This window comes from Protopterus annectens, chromosome 12.part0 (genome assembly GCF_019279795.1).
Source record: "Protopterus annectens isolate FY-2018-M chromosome 12.part0, PAN1.0, whole genome shotgun sequence".
Classification (NCBI taxonomy): Eukaryota; Metazoa; Chordata; order Ceratodontiformes; family Protopteridae; genus Protopterus; species Protopterus annectens.
The window spans coordinates 1532899227-1532925863 of NC_056746.1; the positions used below are offsets into that span (position 1 = coordinate 1532899227).

A 26637-nucleotide genomic window follows, 5' to 3' on the forward strand; every position below is an offset into this window, starting at 1 on the left:
GACTGCAACAGTGAAACACGAAGAACATAGTACAGTTGTGTACACTTACCATAAATGTAGATGTTCGAGTGTATTCACTGTTGTAGTCCAGGTTATCCACCCGCCATCCCCCTTTCTTCTGATGGAACCTATCTTTCCTTCTTTGATTTATACAACATATGTGGTGTATTTGCTTGTAGAGGAAGGTAAAGTTTATATATATATAAATTTTGGCTACCCTTTTAGGGGGCACCTGACATCTGGGGCAAGAAAAACTAAAGAAAATGGCGTGGGCCGCATCTTTTATACCCCTGATGACCTGACGTCAGGGAAGGGGCGACGACGGCGGACGCAAGACCCAGGACTTTGGAATTCAGGCCGACTGAGGGCAACCTGCCAGCAGGATTACCCAAATGTAATGACTGCAACAGTGAATACACTCGAACATCTACATTTATGGTAAGTGTACACAACTGTACTTTCCCTTATGGGCAGCGCATTGCTCAGGACAAATGGTAAGATGGACGATTGTGTTGTCTCCTTCAGTTCTAAAAAAGTGGAGACAGATGGAATCCCATTGGTTTTACTATTAGTAGCAGCATTAGTTCTCTTATCGCTTGTATTCAGCAAGGAAACTTCTTCCTCACTGTTCCCAAGTTCTATTGGTACATACGCTACGTGTGTTGTGGATGCATTCTTATTGGTTGTGCATGCTATAGTATTTCTTAAAGCAATACCTTCTTCAGAATTAATTGTGCTAGATGGATTCGTTCTTTTATCAGATTTGTCATTACTCACTGCATTAGTTGTTCTTTTTGGCCATAAGAAGACCTCCTTACATTGGAAGTCATTCAAATCGCGTTGTAGTTTCCCGATCTTAGTGTTCTGAAGTCGCTTCTCATAATTCAATATACTGTTGAATAAGTCATCCAATTTACTGCCTATAACTTCAGCAGAAAAGTTATTAGCTAGTTCATATTGTAGATTTTCAATATCATCTGCCAACATTTTTTCATGAGGTTTAAAATATTCGATCAAAAGGTGCCTGTAATCATAACTTAATTGTAAATGTAAGCTCTGCCATTTTTGTAGCAAGTCTGGATAGGTTTCACCATAGGTGGGCATAGTTAGCACCCTCAGTCCTCTGGGTACTATTTTGTATTTTAAGAATGCCTCAAGGTGAAACCTCTGCCATTGCAACCTTTTAAAGCTATAAAGTTTGTTTTCCAGGCTCCTAAAAGTCTCTATAAAATGCATGTATGTGTCATGATCAGTCACTTATTTTGTTGTAGCTGGAAAAACTGGATTTTTTTTTATAAGGGGGTTACCTTCCATATTAAGCAACCCTGTAAAACGTCCATAACGATTTCCTCTGGTTCCACTGGTATTTTCACCTTCTGCCATGTCCCAATAAGAGAACACTCCAAAAAGTATGCAAAGCAAATTCCACAAACTGGATAAACACCCGGTTTACACCTCAGAGCAGAATTAAAATAAAAATAATGCAATAAACTGACCACGGCTCGGTGAATTCAAACAGTTTTAATAAAACAAATAAGAGTAAGCGCTTTCATGATTTACAACTAATCGCTTCTTCAGACTCCATTCATACAAATAAAATAACTAAATTTAAATTAATACTGACCAATCAGATACCACATCCTATATGACATCATTAATTAATAATTAAAAAATTCTAAGCTTTAAAGCAGTATACAAAAAATAGTAATCATTTCTATATCAAAATTCAAAGTGGGGTGTGAAAAGGTAGGTTTACTATACAGATAGCTACATGCCATGCAATTCATTCCTTTGTAACCAACAAAATTTAGAGTCCACAAACTACTGAACAATAACATACCGAGAACCACTGGAAAGACCCGAATTTCTGGAACCAAAGATGCACCAACACAAATAAAACGACAATCTTACCTAGGTTTCGTCTTTAATGCACAGGCGTCTTCAGAAAATAACATCTCTCAAACCCACTCCAACAATATATATTCACACTTCACACACCTCCACTTTCATTAACCAATTAAATTAATTAAGTAGTTAAAGCTATATACATCTACACCTTAAAAGTTATTGTAAAATACAAACTTTAAAAACTAATTAATACACAACTGTCACATGAATCTCAAAGGTTCACAATATTACATTCCTTATGAAAAACATGAATATTTAAAAAAAAAAAAATATATATATATATATATATATATATATATATATATATATATATATATATATATATATATATATGGGTCACCTTCAGATGCCCGACAACGCGTTTCGCCGACACGGAATCCGACGGGACGAAAACACCGACAACGCAGATGACCGACAAGGTGAGAACCCGACGGACTCGGTAAGTGTGCGATCGAGTGAGGGATTTAGTGTTAGGGAGCGGACAGGTAAGTGTGCGATAGTGAGGGACTGTGGGTTTAGGGGTGGGTTAAGTGAGTTAGGGTGCAGGTAGGGTGTGTGTGCGATAGTGAGGGACTGTGGGTTTAGGGGTGGGTTAAGTGAGTTAGGGTTAGGGTGCAGGTAGGGTGAGTGTGCGGTAGTGTCGGACCTTGGGGTTAGGGGTGGGTAAGTGAGTTAGGGTTAGGGTGCAGGTAGGGTGAGTGTGCGGTAGTGTCGGATCTTGGGGTTAGGGGTGGGTAAGTGAGTTAGGGTTAGGGTGCAGGTAGGGTAAGTGTGCGGTAGTGTCGGACCTTAGGGTTAGGGTTTGGGTTAGGGATAGTGGATATGTTATGTAGTGTACTGTGTTGTTTACGTGTAGTGTGTTGGTGTAATGGTTTTCGGTGTTTTGCGTTGTCGGTATTTTTTGTTGTCGGTCTTTTGGTGTCTGTGATTAGTGTGTCGGCGAAACGTGATTTTGGGGATATAAAGGTGATCCATATATATATATACCTCAATGTCCTGAGATATAATATAATACCATACATCTCACCCCTCCATTTTAGTGACATTAACTCTGTTTGAAATTATATGAGTAAGATGTATCCCATCAAAACATACTTAAATTCCTTATGAAAAACATGAATATTTAAAAAAAAAAAACTAGCTCCACAATAAGTACAAATATGACACTGTCATTGTCCATGTTGGCGTGAATGACCTGAGATGTACCTCCCTGGACTACATGAAAAGAGACATGGAGGAGCTCTCCGATCTTGTATCCCAGGCAGATATGACCCTAACCCTGAGTAGCATCCTGCCATCACCCAGAATGATGTCACAGTACAAGGACAAAATGATTGACTTCAACAATTGGCTAAGCTTCTGGTGTCATTCTATGGGGATCCAGTATTTATCTGCCTGGGACGACATGATTGACAGTCCACAATGCTTTGCCAGAGATGGCCTGCACCTGTCGCCCTTAGGATTCCGGATACTGGCTAAGACTCTTGCAACCCCTATAGTGCCTTTTTTAGAAAAGGTTCAAATGACAAATTCACCACCGTAACAGGTACAAACAAGCAAAATCTGAGGGTAATGCTACTCAATGCTAGAAGTCTAAACCTCAAAATGCACTCACTCGAGGCACTCCTTAAAATGGAGAACATTGACATCTGTGCAGTGACAGAGACCTGGTTCAAAGCACCAGAGAGCACCCCTGCATTACCAGGCTTCAATTCATACCACACCTTTCAGCCACGTAACCCAGAAAGAAGCACTTAAGGCGGAGGCGTGTCCATATTCATTAAGGATATCCACACCTCCAGGCTAGTTGCACAGCATAATGCATCTGAGATCATCCAAGTGCAACTAACTCTGGGCAAGACCGCAATCCAAATTGTAGCTTGCTACAGACCCCCCACCATGCCCCAGGATTCACACTCCTCATTTCTTGATACACTGGAAAGTATTAGGGTACAACCCAACACCCTAATAATGGGCGATTTCAACTACCCCACCATTAACTGGGAAAACTACTCCTGTACCAACTCTCTTGCTCAACGTTTTCTAGAATTCATAAATTCCAACGCCTTGGATCAACTTATTCACACCCCACCAGGGGCAGCAATATCCTAGACCTGGTCATTACCAACATGGGAAACCGGTGTTCCACACCAGAGGTCAATTCCTTCTAGAATTCATAAATTCCAATGCCTTGGATCACCTTATTCACACCCCCACCAGGGGCAGCAATATCCTAGACTTGGTCATTACCAACATGGGAAACCAGTGTTCCACACCAGAGGTCAATTCCTCGTTGGTCAGATCTGACCACAAGCTAATCAGCCTAGACATCCACATCCCACCCCCAACCCCAATTAGGGAAACCATCGTAAAAAACTTCTCAAAAGCCAATTTCACACTTCTTAAGACAGAAGTGGCAAACTTCATGACACCCATGCAGACGGACAATAGAGGTGTGACTGCCGAATCCTACACAAATGCACTTTATAAGCACTTACACGAGTGTATGGATCATGCTATCCCTAATAGAACCAAGATGTTATCCTCTAAAAAAAGGAAGCCAAACTGGTGGACCTCTGCCATAAACAAACTCTACAACAGAAGAAAGAAACTGTTGCAAAAAAGAGTAAAATCCCATGACTGGAGGAACTCCCTGGTCATCCTCAGTAAGAAGCTGAGATCCCTCATAAAATCCTCCAAAGCTAGTTACGTAAACAAAATTGCCACTGACTCTAAAGACAACCACAAAGCATTCTATAGCTATGTCAAGAATCTAAATGGGAACACTCAGATCTGCTCTGAGATACAGCATAATGGCACTAAATATACAGAACCAGCTGATATTGCCAACATCCTAGCAGATAGGTTCAGTGCTAACTTTACCCCCCCCCCCTCTCACCCCCTAGAGGGCCCATCTCTATACCTGAAGAATGCAAAGTTCCTATAATCACGGCTGCACAGGTAAAAAACACACTCTACAAAGCCAAGGAACACGGCATCCATGGGATCTGACAATATCCCAGGCTGCGTTCTACACGAACTACAGAATGAACTGGCACCCTACCTAAGTACCATGTTCAATCATAGCCTCACCTCAGGCTTTGTACCCACTGAATAGCGCACCGCGACAGTTATCCCACTCCACAAAGGGGGAGCCATGACGGACCCCGGGAACTACCACCCCATTAGCCTGACGAGCCTGGTCTGCAAGGCCATGGAACGTATCATCATGGAACTCATAAACAAAGACATTGGTCATCTCCAAACTCTGGACCCTGCACAGTTTGGATTTTTAAAAGGCAGATCATGTCTCCTAAACCTGATTGACTTCTTTGAAGCAGTCACCAAAGCTATAGATCAGGGTAAAATGGTTCGCACAGCTTATCTAGATCTCGCCAAAGCTTTCGACACCATCCCCCACTTTGGAATTATAGATAAGCTCACTAAACTAGGTATAAATCCCTATGTCACAAGATGGGCTGCCAACTGGCTCACGGACAGAACCCACACTGTGAAAGTAGCGGATTCCAAATCCGACATCAGACCAGTGACAAGTGGAGTACCACAGGGTTCAGTCCTGGGTCCTCTCCTGTTTGGTATCTACTTCTCTGAAGTGCAGGCCAACACAGAAGGTCTTTGGCTAACAAAGTTTGCAGATGACTGCAAACTAGGAGCCATAATCAAAACTCCTAACTATGTGGACAAACTACAAATGGGCCTCAATGAGACAGATACCTGGTGTCAAAGCCATGGCCTGAAGCTCAATGCCAAAAAGTGTATTGTCATCCCCTTTGGTAAAAACTCTGTACCCATGAACTACCACATAGCTGGTAGTCTACTTAATGCCGAAAATGTGATGAGACCTTGGGACACAGGTGGACAGTAGTCTCTCCTTTGATAATCACATCACCACAGTGATCAGGAAATCCTTTTACGTGGCTCATCTCATCACAAAAGGATTCTCATCCAGAAAAAAAGAGGTCATTGTTCCCCTCTACTCATCACTCATTAGATCCATTATAGAGTACAACGCCCCTTTTGGTATGTACCTCACAAGACATCTACAACAAATGGAAAGACCACAGAAATACCTCACAAAGAGGATTACTGGCCTCAAACATATGCCCTATGCAGACCGTTTCAAAAAACTACAGCTTTACTCCATCGCATATCGCCTACTCAGGGGCGATCTCTGCCTAACATACAAAGCTATGTCAAACCCAGAGCTGTTGGACATGCTCCACTTAAAGAAATCCCACTCCCTCCGAGCTACACGCTCTAGGGACCTTAACCTTGTCACCACAATCAACAGAACATGCTGGAGGGATGGATTCCTGTCCCAGAGACTTCCCATACTCCGGAACAGACTACCTGTCTATGTCAAACAGAGCTCCTCATTAGCACTCTTCAAGAAAATTCTTGATGATTGGATGGGAAATGGGAAATTCACCCCGGGGATCACTTCTGTGGCTCTGCTCGACAGGGGCACAGGAAAATTATTTTCTTGGGTGGCGAAAGCCAGGGTACATTTTTTGGCTAAGCTTGTATGGGCCCTAGGGCCGATAGCCTAGTACCTACCTATGAACCTATAAACCTATAAATCATCCTAAAATATGTTTTAATTTTAAAATAGGAATCATACTAATATTGTCATTGATACCCGGAAACAGTGTAGCATTTAATCTTAGCTGCCATTTTGTTTCACATATATCTAAATGCACATCCAAGACAGCACCCTGACAATCCTTTTTTATTTGCTGTAATATACAAAACTTATTTGTGCTCTGGATATTGCTCAATATGTCTAACTAAAGCATTAGCATTTTTCATTTACCTAATATCCAATATATGTTCACTGACTCTCTTTCTCTAAATGTTCTACAAGTTTTCTCTATATAAAAGGCCAAACAATCTTCACATTTTGCCATACAAACAACATTTTTGATATAACAATCATAGTGTCCATATATACCAATGGACACACCCACAACATCTATTTTTTCTCCAGTAACCAAAATGTACTTACATGTGCTACATCTACCACACTTAAAATTACCCTTAAATCGATTGGGGTTACCAATCACATTAACAGTACTAGCACCTGTTTCCAATAACTGCTTAAATGACTTCCCTTTTCTAAATACATTTTTTGGGGGATTACTCAATTTTCCCCATACATTACTGTCCAGTTTCAACAGTTTCCACTTGCTATGTATAATATTAACTATATACTCAGCGTCATAATTATAAGTGGTTATAAAAAACAATGATTCACTCATTTCAGTGGTAATATTTGTTTCATTTGTCAATTCCACTACCGGATGCATGTCCACTTGATAAATCACATTATCATTCGTTACCAGGATTGCTCTATAGACTCCATTAGCTCTCTTATATTTAATCTCATCCATAATGGAATCACATAGAGCCATAGGGTATCCACGCTTAACAAACATACTCCTAATAAACTCAATTTCTTTAAGAAATTCTTCATATTCACTTACCATTCTGGCTGCCCTAACCATTTGACCTTTAACTATCGCTTTTTTCTGATGGTTAGGGTGTCAGCTCTGGTAATTCAAATACGAATTTGAAAATGTAGATTTTCTATAAATCCCAGATGTCAAACGCTTTCCAATCTGATCCACTTTCAATTTTACGTCTAAGTATGATAACTCCTTATTACTATATTCATAAGTGAATATGAAAAACTCCACTGTACAATTTATATATTCTATAAAGGCCTTCATGGTTTCAACACATCCATCCCAAACCACAAATATGTCGTCCAAAAAACAGGTGTATTGCTGTATGTGTTTCATATATTCACTAGTAAAGACATACTCTTGCTCCCAGAAGGACATTATATAATTGGCATAAATGGGAGCACCAGTGGCTCCCATTGCCACTCCAGTATTTTGCTTATAATAATGGCCTTCAAAAAATATATAATTTTTTTTCAACACAACCTTCATTAAAGTCACAATCACATTAATATGCTCCTGTTCATATACACCAGTTTTTACCAATTGTTTCTCCAGCCAATCCAACCCATTTTCATTAGGGATGACTGAAAACAAATTACATACATCAGTGGTCAACAAAATTGTGTGATCACTAATTTTCACTGCCTTTAACTTCTCAAAAAAATGCAATGAATCCTTTGTTATATATCCAAATTCCTTTAACCATTTTTGTAAATAAAAATCCAAAAACTTACAAACACGTTTTACTCCTCTTCCCATCAACAATCAGCCTGAATTGGATATTATTCAATCCTTTATGCAATTTTGGTATACCAAAAATGTTGCTAACTGTAGGAAATTTATTCATCAAATAATAATGTTCAGTTTCATCTATTTGCCCCTGCATTAATAAATCCTCAGTCAATAAATCTATTTTTGAGTATGCAATGTGTACTTGATTTAAACTGCTCTCTTCATATATATCAGTAGTTAACATACTTAACATGTAATCTATATAATCATTTTTGTCCATTATCACCATGCCATTCCCTTTATCAGGTTTCATGAAACTTAGGGCCGTATCATTAATTAAATCTTTTAACAATTTTTCTTCATTTCTATCTTCTAAATTATTGATGTTATCAAAATCCTTCTTTTTTCCAATACTTCTACTTTCTCTCATATATTCCCTTATATCCAGCTCACAAGCTTTTTCATACAAAGCCACCATCCCATTTGGGGGCGGATTAAATTTACTTGGCTTCCTTAAACCAACATTTTCTTGTTTGTGATAATTGTCAAAAAACATCCTTATATTCATTTTTCTTGTTAACATTTTTAAATCTATTAAAGTTTCAGTCAAACGTCCTCTTCTTAAAGGTATAAAGAAAAAAACCTTTTGATAATAATTTGGCATGCTCGCACCTTATCGTCTTACTAGAATAATTATATGGCTTATAATCCCCATGAGTGTTTGAAATAATGCACGGACTACTCAAACAAACAGCATTTCTTTCCCCCTGCATTGCATCAATGACATTCAAAATTTTACACATTTCGCCATCGCATGTAAATTCAGGTATTATTAAATCACTTTCATTTGTACCACTACTATTAATGTCCATAAAGTCCATACACACAGGCTTTTGTCGCATTGTTAGTTCATCTTTATTTCTCAGTTCAGCATGATTGAAATGCTGCCCAGAAAAATTCAAAGTGTCAAAAACATTAAGTGTCCCACTGCTTGGAAACTCGAGCTCTGAATAAACACTTACTTCTAACAGCGGATCATTCAGGCAGTCTACTTCCATCCACCCTGATGCGGGTCGCGATGCTGCTGTGGATAATTCCACTTTTTCGGTCTCGCCTCTTGCTGTAATGTTCGTACCTCCCATCTGCCGTTTGCTGCTGACCACCCTGTTTGCGATTCCGCAACCTCTCTGACCGTCTGGGACCTCCATCTAACGGGAATTCGTTCTGCTCAACTTCCCTATTATAGCCATCTTGTCATCTCGTCACTTCCTGTCCCGCCTCCGGCTCGTCATTGGTTATTGCTCCTCTGTGACCATGGGTTACCTGCAGACAACGTATATACCTTCTTGTTTTTATATTCATTCGTATCTCTACTAATCTTGTTTAATTTTCTTTGATATATGCTGGTACAACTAGAATCAATACTCGCCAACATATTATTATAGTTGGTTTGATAATGTTCAAAATTGAAGTCCGCCAAAATAAATTCATTCTCCTCCTCTAATTCTTGTATATGGTGAGCTATGAGCAAGTCATTATATTTAATCATTATTTTCATAAGCTCGATTCCAGTCCGATCAAACAATTGATGCACTTCTTCAACCATTTCTGCCTTCCTGTCAATGCCATTGGGGTATCTCCAAAGTCGCAGCCCTCACGGCACCATCCCCAATTCAATGTTCTTTTGCAAGTAACTGTTCTCAATTTGCAATTTCTTCATATTAATCAACTTTTTTCAAAATCTTTCATGCGGCTAACCAAAGTTTGATTAACCTTTTTAGCCACATTTTTAATGCCACATTCTTGCTGGAAATTAAAGTTGTTAACCTTCCACTGCATTTTATTGAAGGTTGAATTACCACCACAAACATAACTACCATTTAAACCCATATTACAAGTCCGTTCACCAGCATTCGCCTTATCAGGAATCAATTGAGAAGTAGCCTCAAGAATTGGGTTGCGTCAACGGAACACCCAAACTTCTCAAACTTCCCAACATCGAACTTCCATTAACAAACTGTTGTTGCTCTGTTAGCTGCTTAATCTGTCTACCATGCTCGGATAATTGCTGGTTAATGCGCTCAAGCAGCCCCTTAATTTCAGGATCAGAGTCCAGTTTCTCCATCTTCTCCACTCTGACCAACAAAATTTAGAGTCCACAAACTACTGAAAAATAACAAACAGAGAACCACTGGAAAGACCTGAATTGCTGGAACCAAAGATGCACCAACACAAATAAAACGACAATTTTACCTAGGTTTCGTCTTTAATGCAAAGACGACTTCAGAAAATAACATCTCTCAAACTCACTCCAACAATATGTATTCACACAACTTCACACACCTCCAGTTTCATTAACCAATTAAATTAATTAACTAGTTAAAGCTATATACATCTACACCTTAAAAGTTATTGTAAAATACAAACTTTAAAAACTAATCTAATACACAGGACATTGAGGTGTGTGTGTATATATATATATATTTTTTTTTTAATATTCATGTTTTTCATAAGGAGTGTAATATTGTGAACCTTTGAGATTCATGTGACAGTGTGTATTAGATTAGTTTTTAAAGTTTGTATTTTACAATAACTTTTAAGGTGTAGATGTATATAGCTTTAACTAGTTAATTCATTTAATTGGTTAATGAATGTGGAGGTGTGTGAAGTTGTGTGAATATGTATTGTTGGAGTGGGTTTGAGAGATGTTATTTTCTGAAGAAGTCCGTGCATTAAAGACGAAACCTAGGTAAAATTGTCATTTTATTTGCATTGGTGCATCTTTGGTTCCAGAAATTCGGGTCTTTCCAGCAGTTCCTTTTTAGTTTCTATGCAGAGTGTAAAACACAGCACTAGGTTTACTTCAGTTTTTGTACTAAATGTTTTGTTTTTTTACATAGGGAAAACCAATAGATGCCTCAAAGAATGTGTATTAGAACATCTAAGAGATATAACTAACAAGAAGGATACTAATGATCTAGCGAAACTTGTTAACTGAGGACACGGAACATATATTTAATTTTATGGTACTAGAGATTATTGAACAAAACATTAGAGGGGGTGATATAAACAACAGAGTAGAAGAAATAGAGCAGAAATGGATACTACAACTACAGGCAGATAAACCACCAGGACTAAATGGTGTAGATTCACTGAAACCCTTCCTGAAAGATAGGTCTCTGAAACATTGAATTTATTGATTTAATTATATGACACATTTTTTTACTATTTTTTGTATACTGCTTTAAAGCTTAGAATGTTTAATTATTAATTAATGATGTCATATAGGATGTAGTATCTGATTGATCAGTATTAATTTAAATTTAGTTATTTTATTTGTATAAATGGAGTCTGAAGAAGCGATTAGTTGTAAATCATGAAAGCGCTTACTCTTATGTGTTTTATTAAAACTGTTTGAATTCACCGAGCCGTGGTCAGTTTGTTGCTTTATTTTTATTTTAATTCTGCTGTGAGATGTAAACTGGGCTTTTATCCAGTTTGTGAAATTTGTTTTGCATAATATTCTGAAGGTAGCTGGATACAGCAGTTTGAATGTCATTCCTGCTTTCTACATACTTGAATAGTGGGATAAATTTACTCTGCTTTTGTCCGGTGTACAGTGAGTAATCATTTTCCACAAATACTCCACTGTCTCCCACTTTTAGTACTTTGTTCTTCTGTCACAGTTTTGTCAGAATCAACTCCTTCTTGCTAGTAGGATTGCATCTCTGCTATAAAAGGTCTAGGTTGCTTTCTCGTGGCTAGGTTTGGAGCATACACATGATGTGCCCTGTGCTTTCATAAAATTTAATACAGTTTGTTCCTTCTAGGTGCACTGGTACAACAATCTCACATTTTCCCTATATGCGCTGTCCTCTAATTCTACTATTTTTTAAAACATCCCTTTTTAAGTAGTTTCATATTCAGCCAGCCTTTTCTTCATTTCAACCTTCGATTTTTGCAGTTTTATCACCTCATCTGAATATATGTTTAAAACTTTTTTACCATTGTATCCAGCATTTTGTTGTTTGAGTTAATAAACTGCATCAGTGTTTTTTTTAATCAGCTCTGAGTACATTTGACATATTTTTTCTCTGGGTTACTGTAAGTCATTTCTTGCATCAGAGCTCAAGCTTGTACTGCTTTTTGCTGAACAACTGCAAAATTCTTCCCAGTCAGGTTTTTTTTTCCCTTCACCTTTGCCGGCTGATTTTCTTTCAAGTTCTCTTAATTTCTCTTTTGCTAGCATACAGGCAGTGTACTTATTAGCCATGTACTGAAATTTCCCCAGAAAAAATAGTTCACTGGCTCTGTCTTCTAAGTTTTTGTTTTCCCACTGGGAGAACTGAAATTAATTGGTACTCAATGTGCTGCCGTCTTTGAAGTGATCAAGCTTTCTTGCTGTTGAGCATGCCATTCAAACTCACAATTGCTGTGTCTTTAGTGGTTTGGCAGTCAACTAGCTTTGAGAAACTAGTCAGATTAGTACCCCATTGGGGACTTTCCTTTCCATCAGCCATAAGCCAAAAACAGCAATAGTTTTTACGGACAAATGGAAGGAAAGTGCTTGTCTGAACAACAAATCCCTTTTATTGATTTCCACACAGCCTGTCTTTTAATTTTAGATGAAAAACACCACGTCCAGTTGTGTACCATTTGCTTATTTTCAAAAATTAAAACCCTTGGGAGCCAGTTTAGTGTTCTCAAACTTTTTGAAGAGGCTTAAAACCTTTACTTGGCCAGCTATGTAGTCTGGTATGGATGTCACTCCTTTAGTCACAGAGAAGAAAGTTGTTAGGGCTCTTCATTGCCATCTTTTGACATCCTCTCTATCCTGTCCCTTGACTGATGACTCCACTATGACCATATCTGAGCCCTTGGACTGTTCTGCTACTGTTTGAGAGCACTCTGGTGTTGGGAAACCACTAAAGGTTATGAGTCTGGCATGCCCTCAAGGGCCAAATGTATATCCTCTACCTCTACATACAAGGGAGAACCATGCTTGATCAATTGGGCTGGGAGGAGGATGTAGCCATCCTACAGGTAATAGTTAGTGATGAGGTGCCTAGTAGACTGGAAGAGGACCAGACACTTGAGCAGATGATTTTTTTTCAGTCTCTCATAGGTTTTTTAAATAGGTTCATAGGTTAGTACTAGGCTAACTGCTCTTGCGAGCCATTTAAAGCCTAGCCAGTTATCCCTTGTGAGACTCAAACCCTGCACCTTGAGTTTGTAAGGCAAACACCTTAACCATTAGGCCACCCTCCCAACCCTTTTCCTAGGAAAAAGATTCAGAAGGTGAAACTACTTTCCACTCTCCACCCCTGTGTCCAAGGAATCAAAAGCAGAATTGTTCTCTTTAGGCAAATGTCTATTTAAGACATTTAAATCTCTTCAGACCGTTTCTGCAGCCTCTATTCATTGAAAAGGAAACAAACTTCCTTCCACTACAGATTCTGATGTATAGGAGGTTGGTTTAGACTATGCTTTCACAGTCTCTCTTCCTGAAAACTGGGAATCGGAATCTGAAGAAAATATTTCTTCAGATTTACTTATGGAGGAATTGTCCCTCTGTTACTGTTGGAAGGATGAATGACTTGTTTAAATGGGAACATAAGGAGATGTCTGAAACTCAACAGAGGTGCCCCAAACCACTGGCTGTACCCCCAATTGTAGCAGTCAGTACTTCTGATAGCCAACCTCCAATTCCTAGAACTCAGATCAACTGTAACCGGTATCTCAGTTTGACAGGTACATCTTCCATGAACACAGGGCTGACTTTTCAGTAATTTCTTTATCAAAAAATACTAGCACTAAACAATTAACTTTTCCCTCTGTCTAGGGTGGCATAGCCTTTCACAAATTTAGAAAAAAAGGTTTACACCTCTTTAACCTTAGCAGTTAGAACTCTCACTTGTTAGGCTCATGTGTCAGAATTCCTGTTTGACGTATTTAGCTGACACACAAAAAAAAAGTTTTATTGTTGAGCCACCTTTTATAAAATTTAAATTATCTTTGCTTTTCTCAGTCATTGTGGTAAACACTCCTTGATAGGGCCTGTATGATGTTGCTGCTGATGCAGTGTCTAGGGCTACAGCAGTTGGATTAGTCATGCATAGCTTTGCATGTCAGTGGACAAAGAATGTGCCTGAATATGTCGAATCTGAAATTCCTAATGCTCTCCTGGGCAGAGAGATTTTGTTTGGTACTTCATCTGCAGATATTCTAAAGCGATTTGATGACAGGGAAGCAGATTGAAGTAAAGTATATTTTCAGTCCCCTTTACCAAAATACAGAAGAAATTTCCTTTCTAGTCCAGCATAATTTTATATAAAACCATTTAAGAAACAGTAGCATGGTATTTCAAAGAAGGAGAGAAGCTTCTCAGGCCCAGCCTCAATGAAAGAAAAATGACTGACTATGCTACCCTTTCTTCCCCATCTCTTCTCCACCCTGGCAGCTTTCTAAACCTTTTAAAGACCCCTCTTGGAAAGCCACTAAAGGTTATGAGTCTAGCATGCCCTGAATTGTCAGATATACATCCTCTACAGACAAAAGAAAATCACACTTGATGGGATTAGGAAGGCATGGACATCCTGATTATCCCACCCTTTCTTTCCCAGCCCCTCCCCACCTTGGCAGCTTTCTAAACCTTCCATAGAATGTTTCTTCACATCTTTCATTCTAGCATCAGGTTTCATTCTAGCACCAGGTTACAGCAGATTTTTGGGTACTAGGAATCTTTTACAGTGGGTACAGATTTGAATGTGGCTGTCATCCATACAATGTTAGAACTTTCCTGCCATCCTCACCTATTTCATCTCATCATTGCTCACATGCTTTTCCAAGGAATAATAGAACCTGTACCAGAAGATCAAAAAAAAGAGAAGATTCTATTCAATGATTTTTTCTGGTACCAATGAAGGGGGATCCTGGAGACCTGTTTTGGACATACCTCTGCTCAATCTTCATGTCAAGCTTCTAGTTCAGAATGCTTATTCTGCAGTCTCTCTCTTACCCCAATCTGTACTCTACTTTTCTTATTAACTGGATCTGAAAGATGCTTACCACCATATACCCATTCACAGAACCCTCAGATGCCTTTTAAGGTTTTAAGTTTCTGTTTCACATTTTCAGTTCTCCTCTTTACCCTTTGGTTTGTCTACAACAAGGTATTCAGATTTTCTCTTAAGAGGATATGCCTTATTTTTGCAGACTCTACCCGAAACTGTTAAGAGTCTTTACTCTGTCGGAAATCTGTTTCACAACCTAGGTTTTCAGCTCTGCTTGGATAAGTCGTATTTTATTCTTTCTCACAGAATAGCCTTTCTAGGATGCCTGCTAGGCACTTTACAAATTGTCATTCTTGCCTCTGGAGAAAGTAACTTTTTTACAAAGAGCATTTCCTTCAGTTTTCTCTCAAGTGTTTGCACAGCAGCAAGGAAATTCATGAGAATGTTAGGATTCATTGTTTCTGTAATTCTCATGATCTCTGTAGGCAGATTACACATGGGGAAACTTTTCAGTGGCATCTCAAAACAGTATGGATTCTGCACCAGCATCCTCTTAACTTTCCAAATCCTGTAGTGAAATTTGTCAGAAGGGAACTTCACTGTGGATTGACCAATTGACTTGTCTATCCAGGTCCTCTAATCCCCCTCTCATGCTTTTCCCAATTTGTTGCTGTGGATACCTCAGATTTTGCCTTGGGGGGGGGGGGTCAACTCATAAGGCTGATTTAAAGTTCCTGACATGGAAAATAGTGTTACTCACTGCTCTGACTTTGTTTAGGAGAATGTATGAATTGAAAGCTCTTATGGTGATTCAACCTTACCTCACATTTCATAAGGATAGACTAACTTCCTGCATGCCAGATTTGGTTTCAGAATTCACTTTAAATAAGTCTTTCCATCATACTGTGTTCAAATACTGTGACAGGACAAGGCACTTCAGAAGTTCCACTGAACTATTCATTGCCTCTGAAGGGTAAGAAGGACAACCAGTGTCCAAGCAGACTATTTCCAAATGGTTATTGCATGCTCTCTGCTTTTTGTTGTTATCTTCATGGAAAGCCCCTTCTTTTCAAGGTCAAAGCCCATTCTACAGGGCTATGGTTGCTTCCTGAGCTTTCTGGAAAGGGATGGACTCTACAGGTATTTTATTTATTTATTTATTTTATTTTATTTTTATTTTACATTTGTTGACTGGGCTAGTCTAGCTGGATATATGTCCATTTTCAGTAGAGGCCCGGGGAGATAAGCTCCAAAGTTAAAATTAATTTACATTAAAGAAATACATGAAAATAACAGAGTAAAAGAAAACATAACTGGTGACATAGTTATAAAGTGTAAAAATGCAGTAAGTAGAACGTAAATGGTAAAAATATTGTTACAGAAATATTGTTACAAGTGACATTCTTGGAGAATACTAGCATAATGTACAGTAATTGAGGATAAAGGAAAGTAAGAATAAAATAGCAGTTATGTAAGTACATCTAGTGGTATAACATGTGGAAAGAATATATATATAAAAAACACACTTTTTTTTTAATATATATAGATAGTAAGAAGGAGAAATAGATCAGTGGATGTAAATATGAAGTAGATTTAGGGTTTTAAAGGTCTAGAATTTAGTCATGTGTCAAGAGCTAGAGTTAGTCAGGATTAGTACAGGGGCACAGCCATTGTGATTTGAGGTAGAGCTTAAGTTTCTTTTTAAAGAGAGATTTTGAGGGAATAGTAGAAAGTTCAGAGGGAAGCAGGTTCCAGTGTTTTCCAACAGTGTTAGAGAAAAGGGAATCTTCAGCCTTGTTTGCTTTGTCAATATTTACAATAAGTTTGTGTGCGGATCTTAGGGACTTTAGGTTATGGTAGGGGTAAATAAGAGTAGATAGTATAGGTGTTTTGTCAGGTTGATATAGAATTTGATGGGCTATGGCTAGTTGATTAATTTTTAGTTGCTGCTGAAATTCAAGCTAGCCTAGTTGCTTTAGATTAGTACAGTGGTGGGTTCGGAAAAGGTTACTTGTAGCAAATCTGGCTGTGTTGTGGTAGGAGTTTTCTAATTTCAAAAGATTCTTTTTTGATAAGTTAGTAAATGTGGGTGAGGCATAGAGAAGGGGAGAGATAAGGTGGGAGTGGGCAATAGTTATTCTAGATTCTGGGGTGAGGAAAGGTTTGATTCTGTAAAGAGAGCCTATTTTTTATTAATAGTTTTCAAAGCGTTGCTTATATGGCTATCGAAGTTAAGGTTGTTGTCAATGGTAATGCCTAGTAGTTTAGTAGTAGGATCTTGTAATATAGGTGTGCCATTTTTAGATGCTATTGTAAAGTCTATATGGGGAGATTTACTGGAAGGTGTGAAGAGAAGGAGTTTTAGTTTTTTTTGGGTTAAATAGGAGACAGCGTTGTGAAAACCATTCTTCTACAGAATTAAATATGTGTTGTGTAAGGGAGTGAAGATCTGATACAGATGTGGCTGAGGAAATTAGTGTAGAATCTTCTGCGTATTGTATGCATGTAGCTTGGGGAACTACTTGGTGGAGGTCATTGATAAATAAAGAAAATAGGAGGGGACCCAGTATGGACCCTTGGGGGACACCAATGTTAACAGGTAGCTGGGAAGATAGAGTGGAGTTCCAGAGTACTGCTTGATGTCTGTAAGTTAAGTAGGATTTGAACCAGTTAATAGGTTGGATTTCAAGTGACAAAGATTGAAGAATGTGTATGAGTATTTGGTAGTTGACCATGTCAAAAGCCTTGGACAGGTCTAAGAAAAGTGCAGAGGAAAGGGTATTATGGTTACGATTTTTGTTGATTGTGTCTGTAAAGGAGAGGAGGGCAGTGGTGGTACTGTGGGAAGGTCTAAAACCATGTTGGGTATTAGAGAGTAAGTTATTTTGGAGAAGATGGTCAAGCAGTTGCTTGTGTATACATCTTTCCATAATCTTAGATAAGGGAGAGAGTAGGGCTATAGGGCGGTAGTTAGAGATTTCAGTAGAATTTCCACCCTTATGAAGAGGAATAATATGGGAGACTTTCCAAAGTTTAGGGACATATCCCTCAGTGATGGTTCTGTTGATCAGTATGGAAATTGAATAGGCTATGGATTTGGCTGCTAATTGCAAGTATTCTGTGGGTAGTAGGTCAGCAGAGGGAGTACATGGTTTGAGTTTTTTGATAAGGGAAAGAATGTAAGTTGTTGGGACAGGTTGGAAAAGAAATGGGGGAGGTGGGTTTAAGTTGCCGTTAGATATATTTGTGTTTTTGCTAGAGAGTTGACTGGCTAGAGTTTGAATTGTTTCAGTGAAAAAGGAATTAAAGTCATTAGCAACTTGGTTGTGATTCTTTGTCAGAGCCTTGTGGGTTGGGTGTGATAGGTTTACTTGGCTGTAGTAACTGATTTATGTTTGCCCAGAACCTTTGTGGGTTATTTTGGCGAGTTTGCTGAGATTTCAGGTAATAGTTTTTTTTATCGGTCATTATTGCTTTTTTGGTCTAATTTCTCAGTTGTTTGTAGTGTTGGTAATCTGTTGTGTTTTAGTTAAGCGAAATTTGTTCCAGATTTTATTTCTGAGATGGATTTTTTGCTTAGTTTCTTTTGAGAACCAAGGGGCAGATTTAGTTCTAATTCTAATAGAGCGAGTGGGGGCATGGTAGTTGAGTGTGGCCAGAAACTTAGCATTAAAGAAATCTACAGCTTCATCAAGAGAAAGGTGTTTTAAGGGGGACCAGTTACATGCATTCAGTTCACTTTGAAATAGCTCCAAGTTGAAGTTTTTTTTGGTTTTGATTGTTCTAATTATGTTTTGGGTAGGTGGGTTGGTTTTGAGCCTGATAATGTAAGTTAATAAGTGATCACATATATCATCAGGGAGGGTTCCTGTTTCATAAGTATGGGGTTGATTGTTGGGGAGTATCCAGTCTAAGGTACTTTCTTTTTTGTTAGTTTTATTTATTCTAGTGGGGGAGGTGATAGTTTGAGAAAACCCATAAAGGTTAATATGGCTAGTAGGGTGTTTGTTGTTGCAAGATTGCCAGTCAATGTTTGTCACCTAGGATAATTGTTTCTTGGGGTAAGGTTGGTGATATCAAACATAGGATGTTTTTGATGGTAGAAATATTATTTCCTGGGGGGGACATAGATGCAGATAATAAAGATAGATTTGACTGATTTTAGTTTAAGTTTGGTAACAAGAATTTCAGCATTAGAGTCCTGAGGAGGTTTTTGGTGGAAAGTTGTTATTTGAAGGCTAGATTTAAATAAGATAGCTATTCCACCACCTTTTTTAGATACCCTGTCAAGACACAATATATTATAGCCAGGAGGGATGACTTCAGTGTCTTTTGTTGAAGGTTTTAACCAGGTTTCTGTTAGACAAATAATATCAAAGGAATAGAGTTCTAAGAGAGCATGGAGTTGTGTTGCTTTGTTATTAACACTACGTATGTTGAGGTTAGCTATTGAGAGTGAGTTAAGTTTTTTAAGTAAGGGGTTAGCAGTGGGGTTTTGGTTAAAGGTCTGATTTATAGAGGAGCTAATTGGACCTGGGTTTGGGTGAATATCGACATTGTTTAGTGAGAGTAGTAGGGTTAGATATGCAGTGTTTGTATATTTACTTTGAGGAAGGGGTAGCCTTCTAGGATTTAGGTGAACATATTTTATGTGGGTTATCCTATGATATTTAGGTAAAAGATAGCTAGGTGTGGAAGTGATGTTGATGTGATGGTTTTGGTAAGTAGGAATTGAAGAGGTAGGTTGGTTAGTTGGGTTGGGAAGCTGTGATAGTAGTGGGTGTTCGTAAGAGGTTATAAGGTGTGCTAATATTAAAGGGGGAAGAAGTGAGAGCATGAGTAAGGTATGTTTGAATACTAGGGTGGGAAGTTTATACATTGTAAAGGTGGATATTAAGTTCTAGTTACTAGTACAAATGTAGTGGGTGTGGTATTGCAAGGCAAAGGTAATGGTGGTTGTGAAAGGGAGTGGTTAAAAAGAAATATGGAGGGAAAAGAGAAGATTGGTTAATGGTGGTGAGGTTGTGATTGGAGGAAAAGGTGACTGGGTGTGGCTAGGTAGGTAGAAATGTAGAGGCACTGGGGGTGGGTGGGATTTGGGGGTAGGGTAGGGGAGCGGAGTGTGCCCGCAGGGCGAACGGAACGGGTAGAGACAAAGGAAGTGAAGTTAGCGAGGAAACAATCAACAATGCAGGTAACTACAGGTTGGAAGGCAGGATATGAGTGGGGAAGGTTTAAGATAGAGGGGGGAGTCTAGGGAAAAAGACTGCTAGAGGAGTACAAACTGAAAAGGCACAATGTAAGTATGAATAGGAACAGGCAAGAAGCTTAGTAAATAGATTGAGTTTACAAAAATAGCACAAGGAGAGAGGGCGTGATAGATGGATGGGAGAAGGGTGACCCCTAGTGGGCAGTTCTGGTATTGTAGGTGAGTTTGTAAGGGATCTGAGTAGTGTAGGAGAGTGGAGAAAAATAAATCTATAGTGAGAGGGGGTGAAGGTAAGTGGAAGAGGTGTGTAGGCTGTTAGGTAGATACAGAATAGGGGTAAGGCAGCTGGCTGCTCAGGCTCCCAGCGAACTTTGGAGCCCTGAAACAGGTCATGGATAGGGGTATGCTTTACCAGGTAGATTTAGTCCATAACATACTTATTTCTTTCCTTGATAAGAGGGTGCAGAAAACAGGAAACTGGAGGACGAGGCCACAGGATTTGGATAGGGTTCTTAACACACCAGGTAGGCTGTGGTTATATCAGGAGCAGGATAGGTTGAGCTGGGTACTTAGGGGAGAAAGGGAGATAAAATGTAGAGGAGAGAAACAGAGTTAGCAATTCAGCATTTATATTCAAATAGGCAGTAATAGCTAGCAGTAACACTTATAACATTGCAAAATAGTGACTTTTAAATGAGAGGTAAGATGCATACATTTAGTCAGTCTAAGCAGTTCTTAAGCACTTCTAGGCAACAGCATTCAAGAGGTATAAACAACAAATAATAATGCAATGGTACAAAATGCAAGTAAATATGGTCAGCAGTAAAAGGGATGTCAGCAAGATTTTAGTGTTGGCTATTTGGTCATCAGAACACACTTTCACTAAGCATTATAAAACTAATTCCTTCTCCTGATCAACAACAGATTTTCGCTACGTCTATATTTCGGGGGCTCCTGGACTCTGACCTTTATCTCCCCTGACTAATAGCTTTGGCAGTCATCCCACATAGCTTGAGCTACTGCAACAGTTACCTAATTATAAACACCGTGGAGCTCTATAAGTAAATGTAGCATAAAAGTAGATCACTGTTTCAGTATTAACACTCTCTATCCTGCCCCCAACTCTTCTTGAAATTCTTGTGGGGTTTTTATTATTAAGGTTGATTTTTCTACCTTTATCTATTTGCCAGTGAAGGGTTCCCCTTATTCCCCCTTCCACTAGCATATAACTTGCTGTTTTGGGCAAATAGCCTGCCTTCTATTTGAGACAGAAAAACTCTGAATTTTTGCACTCGTGTCGATTTTTGCACAGTTACTGTCTTGTGACTCTTTAAATGTATGGATGCATGGAAAGCAACCTAAAGCTTTGGATGCTGGCTGGGGATCCAGTCCTTGGCAGGGTATGTCCCATATAGCTTAGGCTATTGCAACAATGGTCTATGTGAACATTTACTGTTATAGTAAGTTTACTTGCACAACTATACTTTCAACTTTGGGGCAACAGGAATAATTAAGGAAATGCCTTTCCTGACTTCAGTTTTGCAAATAGCTTAATAGAGGCTAACACTTGGTTAACCAAGAGAGAGAGAGACATTCCCAAGATCACATAAAGAAGTGCCCAACATGCAACTCTGGTAGAGCTCCTCCTAGTAAGAAAAATGTATTGAGGTTGAATTAGAGACTGTAAAGTCATACCTAGTGAAAAGATCATCCGCCAGCATAAACCACTGATGGTCACAATCTTCTGCAAGCAATGGTGATAAAAGGCATTAAGATCAATGAAGACTAGGTTGAAGGCCTGGAAGTTGATAAGAACAAAAGCACAGGAATTCGAGGAGATGCATATGGCCTTTATACCTGAAGAGAAAGAGGAAAGAGGTGAAGCAGAAGATGAGTGGCAGTGTCTCAAAAAAAGGCATGTGTAAAGATGTTGGAACAGATCTGATGTTGAGCCATATGTAGAAATATTGGGGTATACATTACATAGTTGAAGTTCTGTAAGTCCGAACACCTAATGGTCGAACCATTATGCTCGAAGTTACAGAACTTCGAGTATGTAAAAAAAATAACTACACAATAGACAAAACAATAAGTTGTTGTAAGCAGGGGGGAAGCCCCCCTACACCCCCACGTGAGGGGCTGCACCCCCATACCCCCCGCTACTTAAATATGCCAACTCTGAGATCGCACCACATTGAAGTGAATGGAAACCTCTGCTTATGGAGATTTCCATTCTAACACTCGAACTTTTACAAATTCAAATGTATGTTCTCGACCACATGAGGTTCGAACTTGTAAAAGTTCGACTATGCGATAGGACCCCGAAATGTTGTACATAAGAAAAGCTGGTGGTGGAATGTAGAAGGCCACGAAGTTGTCAAAAGAAAGGTGGAGTGCAGGAAGAAGTGAGAGATAAAAAAAGGCAGACCATGCTAAGAAAAATACTGGCTGGCTAAAAAGAGGCTAAAAGAGCAGTTGAAATGGCAAAGGAACAAGGAGTCAGGGGACATTTATCTTCCGGAAAAAGGCTCTGCAAATGGCACAAGGAAGCTCTATCATGTTGTGAGGCAATGACATAAAGACAGATAGCACACATCATCATAAAGAATGCCAGCAGCAGTCTACTCACTGGTCCAGAGGTTGCAAGGGCAGATGGAAGCATACTTCAAGAATCCTCCAAGTGAAAAAAAAAACTTAGAGGCTTGTACTGTCGCATGCACGGTCTCCAGTGAAAGACAAGACCCTCTTCCCCTAGAAAAAAGTATGGTGTACACTAGGAAAAGTGAAGTCTGTGAAAGCAGTAGGGTCAGATGAAGTCACAATGAATATGATAAATTTGGGTTCATTAGGGGAGAAATGGCTGCTGAGAGTATTCATCACAGTTAGGTGGTGGAGGGGGGGAGAAAGGCATATTCCAGATGAATGGAAAGTGAGCATTCTAGTGCCAGTGTCCAAGAACAAAAGGGATATTTACAACTGCAGGCTGTACAGAGGTTTCAAACTCCTGTCACACTGCATGAAAATGCTGGAAAGGATAATTTCGGAAAATATTCAAGAGGAATAGAAAATAAGATGGGAGATGAGCAGTTTGGATTCAGATCACAGTAGAGTTTATAGTATAATATAATAATATGCTATGCACAGTCGCCCCATAGTTTGTGTGCATCAAATCATAATGTCTTCCATGGAAATTAATTACAAAAAAAAAAAAAAAAAAACACTAGCACTTTGGCTATTGCCTTCTTGAGGTCACTATTGATGTTTGCAGTGAGACAAATCATGGAGAGAGGAAACTGGAGATTAGGAATAGCCATTTGGACTGTTAATTACAGAGATCTATTGACACAAGAATGAACAGTTTTCAGACTCATAGAGAGGTTCCCCTCCTGTTCATATTGCTGATGAACTACATCGGCAAACATTTAATAGGGGACATATCATCAAAGCTTCTGTATGTAGATGATGTGGCATAAGCAGAATCTCAGCAAACCATAGAGGATTGGAATGCAAAACTGAAGGCACATGGTAGTCATGAAAGCAAATGAAGGAAATCTGAGGCAGGCAGGGAATGAAAATTAAGTCAGAAGTGAAAATAGTGGAATGTGTTAACAGTTTCAGGGATCTGTGAGATATTGTTAAGGAGAAGGGAATATAAAAATGGAGGCCGGAACTGGGATCAGAGGTGTGCCAGCCAACTGACACAAAATGTCAGGGGTGGTGTGCAAAAGAAAGGTGAGGTATACAAAACAGTGATGTGACTTGTGCTTTTGTGTGGCACATAAACCTGGGCGTTGAAGGCAGAACAGCTGGAGATGCTTACCTCATTAATTCCTATGTGGTGTGGAATGTTGCACCTCTTACCACTGGCACACATTCATGCATTCAAGAGCATTTTCTGAAAACCAACTTAAAAAGCATAATATAATCAAGGCTTTTCTACTGTGGGACATCCTAGATTAACAGTCTTGGTATCATTTTTATTAATAAATGTTTGCCTTTTCTATTTCTGCCTATTATAAGCTAGTAAGTTAAAGTCAAACCCAAGAAAGTTCTGGACTCCATAAGTAGCTATGGATGTTAACTAGAAGTGTACAAAAAAGTCGCTATAGGCTTGAATACGTTAAGGTATTGGAAGTGAAGTACCTGTAACAAGTAGAATGCACACTTCAGGAGATGTGAAGAAATGAGAACATCAGAGCTGAAGCCAGAGTAGATCCAGTTGCGGAGAAGGTCAAGGAAGAATGATGTGGTTCAGCTACGTGCAGGAAAGCAGAAGATAATTCGATAAAGCAGATTTGGGAGAGACAGGAAGAAGTCAAGAAGGAGATAAGGATGTCCATCCAAGAGATGGATGGATTTTGTGACAGAAGACCTGTCTCACATGACTGTCGAAGAATGTATGGAAGTGGCACTGAATTGAGAGAGGTGCAATAGTTGCTATAGCACCATAACCCAGTGTAAAACTGGGGGCTGATGATAACGATGACCATAGATGTATTTCTTCTGTTGCAGTCTGCCTTACTTGCAAATGTAGCATGTTTGACACTTCCACTGGGAAAGCAGTTTTTAAAGCATTTTCAAGTATCAGGTTATTTTCTGATAATAATCTCCTTTGTGTACTTTCATAATATTTTCCACATTCTGTCCTTTTAACGCTTGCAGTCATTTCTTTCCATAATTATATTATTGGACTAATTTTCCTTAACTTAGCAACTTTGTCATATAATCACTGTGCTTTCATGAAACTCAAAACTATTTCTCTGAACTATTTCATTGTGCTTGTATGCTTAAAATATTTTTGTAATCTTTCAAATTGCACATAGGTACTTTCAATCATAAGTCCATATGTTTTTCAGTGGTTTGTAAATCTGAGCTGTCCTTTTTCTTCATAGGACTGGGTACTAACATCAGAGGTGGTCCGAGTATCTACATTTCCTAGGATCATAGTGATTATTAAGTTAATGGCCCCAAAGGCCTTTTAAAGCCTAGCCATGTTGCTCAAATGTAGTGGATTGGTATGGATCCCATAGGTTTTGTAATGGGTATAAATAAATTGGGTGTGAATGGTCAAACATTTACAAAAACCTCCCTCTTACTAATAGGGGCATAAGTGCCAGACCAGGAGTAAATTACGATTCCCCATCAACTGATCTAAGTGATTTCTCTTCTGTTGTCTTCTCCTCAGAATTGCTGCATGTGCTGTAATTCTTTAAATTATTTATATTGTTTAATCCATAAATTTGTGTAATTTTGTAGGCCTTATCACCCAAAAAAATTGTCCGTCATTGTGATAAAAAAATCCAGTACCTAAAATCTTTAGGTTAAACATTTAAGTAATCCCTACTCTTCATGGCAAGTTGACATTCTGGAATTATACGTTTTGTATAGCTGAGCATGTTACTCTTATCTTTATAGTTTGGTGCTAAAACAGGAATTGAGATGGCAAGGCTGGTGCTAAAACAGGAATTGAGATGGCAAGGCTGGATGCTAATTGCAAGTGTTTAAATAGCTCTAAACATAATGTACCAGTTTGAGCATAACATCTTGGGGTACACAAGATGCAGTCCCGTAGTGCAGACAACGGTGCATGCTGGAGCAGGTCTGATCTCATTTGTACAAATGCAAGATTGCACTGCCCGTTTTATTTGGTTACGTTTAAGCACTGACATATTAACATCCTTTTTTCCTGATGCTCTTTTCCATTTTTTATGCAGTTAACCGTGTTTAAAAGAGCATGCATTTGTTGAGCTGGAATGCAGGCAACTGATAAATATAATACAGATGCTTAGCTTACTGCTCCCAAAAGTAAATGTAAACTGTTGGCTACTGAATTTAGTGATATAGCAGCCTTAAATGGAGCAAAGGACATTCTGTGAAACAGTACATCAGTAAACCATGTAATACGGAGACTGTGTAACCAGGGTAGAGGCCGTGATGAACTTAAATTGTAAAATAAACCCGGTAATCAAAACACACTGTATTATAAATGTATTGGCAGATTTTGCTTGCAGTGCCCTGTCAGCAATGGAAATCTATCCAAAATTTAATTTAATTTCAAAAGATAATCCATATTTCATGAGTAGAAGAAACTGCTGTGGAAATGGCTTTTTATTACTGAAGTACCTGAATAAAGTACAGATTCCCCCTTTTTTCTTTTTCCTTTAGAGTATGTTCATACAACAAACCGGAACCCCTCGCTCTCCATTACGGCATGTTTACTCCTACTTTGCGTGGCCAGTGCAGTCCCACTCAGTTGAAGAAATGGCTGCCCCTTGCCAGTGAACTGCAG

The 26637-nt window shown here is 38.9% G+C and overlaps 2 protein-coding genes across 3 annotated transcripts in view; one reads left to right on the forward strand and one right to left on the reverse strand.

Annotated features, from left to right (window-relative positions):
* Positions 1 to 26637, reverse strand: part of TEN1 (TEN1 subunit of CST complex) — a gene marked incomplete at its 5' end in the record, with an annotated part of 968820 nt that overhangs the window by 511062 nt on the left and 431121 nt on the right.
* Positions 1 to 26637, forward strand: part of ACOX1 (acyl-CoA oxidase 1) — an 832154-nt gene that overhangs the window by 173315 nt on the left and 632202 nt on the right. Inside the window, exon 3 of one of the 2 annotated variants that reach the window (XM_044090502.1) lies at positions 26514 to 26637. This exon is cut by the window's right edge and continues 37 nt beyond it. The exons of the other annotated variant lie outside the window; for it this stretch is intronic. Within the exon in view, the coding sequence (XP_043946437.1) occupies positions 26514 to 26637 (124 nt within the window). The remainder of the gene's footprint in view (positions 1 to 26513) is intronic. 2 annotated transcript variants of the gene reach the window in all.